This window comes from Protopterus annectens, chromosome 4.part1, assembly GCF_019279795.1.
Source record: "Protopterus annectens isolate FY-2018-M chromosome 4.part1, PAN1.0, whole genome shotgun sequence".
Taxonomy (NCBI): Eukaryota; Metazoa; Chordata; order Ceratodontiformes; family Protopteridae; genus Protopterus; species Protopterus annectens.
In genome coordinates, this window is record NC_056734.1 from 496,672,838 (window position 1) to 496,681,063 (window position 8,226).

General features: G+C 38.9%; 1 protein-coding gene across 4 annotated transcripts in view; it reads right to left on the reverse strand.

Moving 5' to 3' along the window:
* Nucleotides 1-7,413, reverse strand: part of OPA1 (OPA1 mitochondrial dynamin like GTPase) — a 2,039,562-nt gene extending 2,032,149 nt beyond the window's left edge. The window contains exon 1 of one of the 4 annotated variants that reach the window (XM_044070302.1): nucleotides 7,026-7,413. In XM_044070302.1, the coding sequence (XP_043926237.1) occupies nucleotides 7,026-7,057 (32 nt within the window). In that variant the 5' untranslated portion in view covers nucleotides 7,058-7,413. The remainder of the gene's footprint in view (nucleotides 1-7,025) is intronic. The other 3 variants (XM_044070304.1, XM_044070303.1, XM_044070305.1) reach the window with 3 other exon arrangements.
* Nucleotides 7,414-8,226: the final 813 nt, after the last annotated feature.

Here is an 8,226-nt window from a genome sequence, read left to right on the forward strand (position 1 = left end):
CCCTGCTTCAGTGTTACATGATATTGTACTTGTATTGTTTTAACTCATTCACCCCTATAGTGCCTTTTTGTATACTTTCAGTTGACACCCATAGCTCCTTATGGCATCCAGAAATTATTTTTGGTCTGACTCCATTTATTAAGTGACTTGCCAACTAAAAATAAACAATATTCGAAAGTACAAGCAATTGTTAACAAAATAAAACCAAGATAGTTAATCCAGGATTTCCCAGAGTAGAGAAATTAATCACTGTTAATCAGTTGTTATTCACATTTTCATAAGTGAGAATCCTACATGTTATTGATGAGCACGGTGTAATATGCCATGGTGGGATGTGTTGATAAACTGTAGTAATTAACCATAATAAATATGTTTATTTGCTAGTCTTCATTTGTATCACACTACACTCGATACATTTTAATTATAAAAATAAACAATATCTCCACATGTGCTTAATACTTTAATATACAACTGACGTACAAACTGTTGCATGACATCAGGTGAAACACTGAATGTTGAACAAAACATTCAAATTTGCATTGTAAGTTGCAAATCTTGAGAAATATTCAGTGTTATTTATACAATTAAGCATCTCCTTTCATATTTATGCAAATATTTCAATAAACATATACTCATACAGGTGTTTCTTGTTGTCTTGTCCAGTTAACAAAAATGTTCTGACAATATATGTCTTGGTTATAAAGTTTTCAAGATATGACAAAGTGTGAAAGTTTAGTGAAAATTATTTTGGGTTTGTATGCATATTACAGCATTTATGGTACACTGGCATTGCCAACATCTTGGCTGACAGGTTCAGTGCAAATTTCAACCCCTCCTCACCAACTACAGGGCCTATTACTATTCCAGGGGATTGTGTAACTCCAATTATTACTGATACGTTGGTTAATAAGGTTCTATCTAAAGCTAAAAACACTGCCTCCATGGGACCAGATGGTGTCCCAGGCTGTGTCATACGCAAGCTCCAAAATGAATTAACCCCTCATCTGAATACCCTGTTCAGTCTCAGCCTCTCGACAGGATGTGTGCCCATAGAATGGCGCACGGCAACGGTGGTTCCGCTGCATAAGGGTGGGCCCACTACCGACCAATAAGCCTGAACAGTCTGATCTGTAAGGCAATGGAGCAAATCATTATGGAACTCATAAATGGAGAGATTGGGAACCTCCAAACAATTGATCCCCACACAGTTCGGCTTCGTCAAGGGCAGATCATGCCTCCTGAACCTGGTGGACTTTTTTGAGACAGTTACTCAGGCTATAGATAAGGGAAAGGAGGTACACACGGCTTACCTTGCCCTTGCTAAAGCATTTGACACCATTCCCCATTCGGGTATTATTGATAAACTCACCAACCTGGGCATAAACCCTTACGTCAGAAGATGGATCGCAAACTGGCTCTCAGACAGATCCCACAAAGTAAGGGTAGTGGGATCTATGTCCGAATCCAGACCAGTAACGAGCGGTGTGCCTCAGGGCTCTGTCCTGGGGCCCCTCCTGTTTGGCATATACTTCTCAGAAGTACAGGCAAGCACTGGAGGGCTGTGGCTGACCAAGTTTGCGGACGACTGCAAACTGGGTGCTATAATAGAATCTCCAGCCGACATGGATATCCTCCAGAAGGGCCTTAACGAGACTGATGCATAGTGTCAAAGCCATGGTCTCAAGCTAAATGCTAAAAAATGCATAGTAATCCCCTTTGGAAAAAACAGAATACCCGCAAACTACCACATAGGAGGTAACCCCCTGAAATCTGAAGTAGTAATAAGGGATCTAGGGACCCAAGTAGATAGTCAGCTTTCCTTTGATAACCATGTTGCCAAGATGGTTAGAAAATCCTTCTATGTGACCCATCTGATCATGAAAGGGTTCGCATCAAGATCCAAGGATGTAATGGTGCCCCTCTACTCTTCCCTCATCAGACCCATTATTGAGTACAATGCACCAATTGGAATGTACCTGGCTAGGCATCTCCAGCAGCTGGAGAGACCACAGAGGTACCTCACTAAGAGGATTAATGGCCTCAAACAGTTGCCCTATGCAGCACGATTGAAAAAACTAAGACTTTTTTCTGTTGCATACCGCCTTCTCAGAGGCGATCTCTGTTTAATATACAGAGCCATGTCCAACCCAGAACTGTTGAACATGCTCCATCTTAGCAAAACTAAATCCACTCGAGCTACACGCTCGGGATATAAACCTCAGCACAACAATGAACAGAACATGCTGGAGGGATAGATTCCCTTCGCAAAGACTTCCCTTGCTATGGAACAAGGTCCCGATCTACATAAGACAGAGCCCCTCACTATCACCCTTCAAGAGGAATCCTGACAAGTGGATGGGTAACAGAAAGTTCACACCAGGGATCATACCAACAGCTCTACTAGATAGGGGCCAAGGGTACCAGCTGCTAGATCAAGGGCCTAGGGAACTAACCAAAGGGGCGGTGAATACCGCACAACGTGGCTGGGCTAATATATGCCTTCGGGCTGATAGCCCAGTATCTACCTATGAACAATATATTACAGCATTTATGGAAGAACTATGAATGCAATGACTACTACCACTACAAAAAATACTTCTTACTGATAACACTGATAGTTGTATAGTTTTAATGGCCTTTACTGTCCACAAAATATTTACTTTTATTTATCTTATCCTTTATTTTTCAGAAAATGCTTGGGAATGCAAGATATGCGTAGGGTGTTAGGGGTGTGACATTCCATATGGCTTAGGTATTATTGAGCTAATTTTATACTAATATTAATGCACATGACTTTATGTATTTACTGTATAATGTAATGAATCTTTATCAGATGACTGAGTTTTCAGAAACTCGAAACTCATGTGGTCAGGAACATAAAGTTAGATTTTTGTGTTTTTTTTCACTGACCTCAAAATGGCACATAAAAACAGTGGATTACTCTCTGCTCAGTTTAACAGGGTTTAGGTCTGACACACTAAAATGGACACAAAACTACCTTAGCAGCACAACATTCTGAGTTGAAACAGGAAACCAACTACAAGATTTGAAAATTTTCACCACTGGCATGCCTATGAAACTAACATAAAAAAATAGTCCCTTAAGATACTATTACCATTACTGACCCTCTTAAAATGATCTGCAAAAGAGAAAGGAGAAATACTTATAAGCCTAACTGGACCCCCCCCCCCTTCAACATCATACTTCTATCATGAAGGCAAGACCTACACTGAGTTGAAAGCCTGTCTACTGCACCAATTCCAACCATTAATCTCCTGTATCTAGAAAAGCATTAGCCAAGATGGTTTAATTCCCTAAATTAAAATACAGTTAAACAACAATTACTTAACTTTGAATCACAACACCCAACTCATGCAAACAGCAATTACTAAAGCATACAAGGTCATATTCCTAGCCCCACAATAAGAACGCCATTGCATTACTTTGCAAAAAGCTTGATGTCCATCTGTCCTGGCCCAAAATGAAATGGACTATATTTTTACACCAAATTATTTAATCACTTAAAAGACATACATTCCTATTACTGCTTCAGAGATAAAAGGTAATGCATCTAACCCTCTTTCCTTCCTTCTCATCTCTTGGGCATATAAAGTATACCCTTACAATTAGCAAACCACTACAATATACTTAGTTTGTCATCCCAGCATCTCACTGTTCCCAACCCTCTCCACTACACTATCAAACCATTTGTTCCCCAACCCTAGTGAGAGCCCTATGGCCCATTCCTTCCATAGTTTGAGTGACAGTCTATCAATCCATCCATTTTACATTGAGGTAAGAGTCGGAAGTGAAGGTGGGCTGCCACTGTGAAAGATGATCTCTACCAAACACTCACTCTTACCCACAAGATAGCTAGTAGCCACAATAGGCGCCATTGCTCTTAGGAATTTCCTAAGGGCTCACTTTTGCCCACCCCTTACCACCTCATGGCCTGTGTGCAGTACAACATTCATATCACAGTTTCTCCCTGTAGTACACCAACCCTCCGGATTAGGTCAGTAGTGCAGTTGTTACACCTCTTCCCTGCCTCCAGAATGGGTAAGTTAGCATCAGTTACTCATTCCCACCATCACCTGCCATAGTGCTTCCAGTTTCTAGGCCACTAACCGAATTGAGATAATCCAAGTTATACAACTAAGACAACTGGATTGCAGACCAGTTAACTGGAGTCAGTGGTTATAACTCCACAATAAGCATTTATAAATACAATTCAGTAATATAAACAATTCATTTGGGTTCTTTTGTTTCTGTCTCAATACAGGCTTTATACTAACTGCAGTATTCAAGCCGGGTATACAATCAGCTTCTAGCTGTAAAACCCAGCCACACTCCATTACTGAATTCCACTTACAGTATTTATAAATGTTTTTATTGTATTTTACAGTTAATGTTCAATGAAAGTTTCTGTGACTTAATTTTTTTTTTTTGATTAGACTAATTGTAGTTTTACTGGGGGCTCTGTATCTTGTAATCAATCTGAATGTCTTATTTAAAACTGATTTGTTGATTTTGTTTGTGAATGAACACTGATAAAGGGAGTCCAACCAGAAAACTTTATTGTTTATTAAAAGATTTTGGCATTTTTGGAGTCCAGTATTCATTTGTTTGTAATTCAAGTCATAGTCAGGCCTTTAACCTCTATCCCAAAGGGTAGTGGTGACTGCGAGATACTTAATACTTCTCGTGCAATCATATCTGCTGCTTAAGCACACAAAGCACATCTTACTTAGACAGTACCTAGAACTCTAGTACACCCTATTAACTTCTCACCTTAGTTTCTCATGTACAGCAAGTGACGGCCTTACCACCAGATGGTGTCAATATTTCCATCATCTACATATCCTTCAAAAAGTCTCTAAAACAGCATCTCTTAGCCCTATGGCTACGACTACAGACCATCTTCCCTCACCTGATTTCACTAACTTATTTCTCCCCTCTGCTTAACAGTTTTGCAACTATTTCTTGCTGTCTTCACTCTACAGTATCCAAAGCAAATGATATACTGTACTTTGTATAGTTAGTATATAATATATACTGCCTTTGTTATTCTACCTAGAAATTTATAATAAGATTGACTGTATGTCTGTTTTTTAAGTTCTCTCTCTCTGTATGTAGAAAATGTGAGTGTATTTAAATTTATTTTGTATGTGGAGCTTTTCTCCCCGGGCCTCCACTGAAAATGTACACTTTTTGGCCCAGTGGACCATCCTGGTAAACAAATGCAAATAAATAAATATCCACTACTTTCATTCCCACCACAGTACTTTATCTGTACCTACAGACACGTTTCTAAACATCTTTTGCCATCAACGACTGCTTGACATATTGTCCTCTGTCTAGGCTGACTTACCTACTCTCCTACTATTTCACTATGGCTAGCGCTTTCTGTGGCTGTCCTCCACAATTTCTTGCTTTGGTGTACACATGATACTCAGTTACACATTTAAGTTTTTTCCTGTGAAACTATAACCAGCTAACAAGTACTTCACCCACAAGATACACCACTAATGCATATACTTTAAGCTTAAAAAATTATTATATACATTAATATTTAATCTTGTACACTATTTTTCATAAGACACCACATCTGGACAAAATCTAAGTAAATTAAATTGTAACAAAGATATCTGTACTATAAAATTTATTAAAGATATACTTGAATTCAATCTTAATGGAACTCCTAAAACTGAATCATTTCTGTTTTTAGTCAACATATAAAATTACCTAAGAGAAATGCTAATAATTATGTTAATAGTACTTTCAGCGAGTTCATTTTCTTAACTTCACACTATAAGAAGTTGTAAACTGCTTCATTATACAAATAAAATTAACCTGCCTAAGCTAACGCTCAGAAAACCAGTACTGTCTGCACATTGTAACCAACTGTAAATTATATGACTTATTCCTTATACAATGCAGAGGTCATTAGTGAATCTACAGATTTAAACTAACTTTGTGGTCAGGCATAAGCCATTTCATATTAGCCTGTCTTCTATAATCTTATTTTATGCTACCTTGTAAATCTATTACATGCATTTCTGTCAATATGACTGTGTCTATAGCCCATGCTGTGGCTGAAAAGGGTCCCTGGAAAAGTTCATCCACCCAACTAGACAAAAATCACTGCCATAGAACAAAAGAAAAAGAAACTAACTCGGGCAGGAAAGAAATGCCTCCACAGCCTACTGAATGTCTCGGGCAGCACATTAACAAGACCATTTGCAGGACTCTCCGTCCTGCAGCCTGCATGGTCTCTGGCACTTCTAGTGGCAGTGGTGGTGGGATGATATTCATCATGGCAGCCAGCAGGGAGGTGGTCATTACTAGGGAACTGTTTACATTTATAAGGATAAGGGGCAGGAGGACTTTCCCACAAGCTATGGGTCTGGACAGAAAGGCATAACAAAAATAATTAAGCTAAATTTATATATTTTAAATAACAATAAACCATACATATAGCCATAAAGGAGAGAAGGAAGCAGGTAGCACACTACAATATAGGGGAAAAAAACAAAGCATAGTCTCCCGGGATCTCTCTATCTCCAAAACATAAGCTACTGCACTTCTTTGCAAAACTAGCAGAAACAAAGAGTTTTGATGCACAAACTAGTGTTATGCTTAACCATTCTAAAAAAGGAAAATTCAGAACAGCACAATCTATACGGTTTTAAAATAGTTATATGATTAATGTCATAATCACACAAACTATATACTGCATTATCTACCTTTAGTCATGCTTCACATATAATAGAGAACCGAAGGTACGCCAAGCAATTAAACAGATAAGTAATGACATAATGAGTCAATCTGATATAAACATAACACAATGCACAAACTACCACTTATTATTAAACAAAAATAAAATATTTGGGAAAATTACAAGTGCCACAAGGCCCGGCTAATCTACAGCATAGAAATAACCTCTCATTCTCCACCCGGTCCTTCAGAGAGTAGCCACTAGCGTTATATTGCCTGCTACAAGCAGTATGTTTAGCAGCACTCACCAGACAGTTCCAGCTCTAACCCGCAACATCATTTCAGCTTTTTGCTGTACTAAATAGACACGCTCAGATCAATCGGTACATCTTCAATTCAACAAGTACAAGAAACAGAAACAAGGGCACTGCACAAACTGTCAAAGCAGAGCTTCCTGAAACTCTGTCCTACAATAATCACCATCCGGCATAGAAACCTACGCAAAACGCAAGCTGGACCGTGATACAAACGTTCTGATGTGCGGGAGTCGGAAAATGTTCCAAGCCTAGATCGGATGACTCCTCGTGCTACGTTTTCTAAAATTAGCAAAATTTAGTTGCATTTCGCCTCTTCGTCAATATTCTTGCTGGTGAGATGAAGTAAATTGACTGCGTTGTACCTTAAACGTTCAAAACGAAGGCCACACGAATATTGCATTTGTGCGTAACTGTTTAAATCTTGGTGCGGGAGCATTTTTTAAATATATGTCCTTGCACATTTCTTAATAAAGCTTTATGCAAGCACGGAATGCATCTTAAAAAGTGCATAACTACAGTACTTTGTGTGCATGTATGGCATATACCTCAAATTCATAAATACTGAAAATAGTTTCCTTGAATCAATGTGAACTACCTTAAGTAAATTCCAGTAAAGCGTTGTGTTTAAAATTACATTCCCTTTATTTTAGTTTTTCTTTTTAACACGTTGCTTGTACAGTCAAGGGAGGTGCTTAATCCTTCCGATCTACTTATGTAAGCACACATTGATGGCAAAGTTTAATGGGTAGCAGATTACATTTTTTGTTTTCCTTGGTCTGTTAAATAAACCTCAAGAAACATTTTACTGTGTTTTGTTTTCTACGAGGAAACCAGATGCATAAGTACAGTTGACCATATCTAAAGCAGAATGGCAGTGAAATGGCACCTGCTGCATCATAGGTGTGTACTAGGCTAATGGCCCTGGAGCCTTTACAAGCCTAGCCATAGGATCATCCTGGCATCGTGCCACCCGACCTTAGTTCCCAGTGCCTTTGTTGAGTAGAGCCATTGGAGTGATCCCCGGTGTGAATTTTCTATTTCCCATCCACTCATCAAGATTTCTCATGAAGAGGGCCACTGAGGTGCGCTGTTTGACATGTATGGGAAGTCTATTCAATACCATGGGCAGTCTCTGGGTTATGAACCTGTCCCTCCAGCTTGATCTGTTGATTCTACTTATCATTCTCTAAGA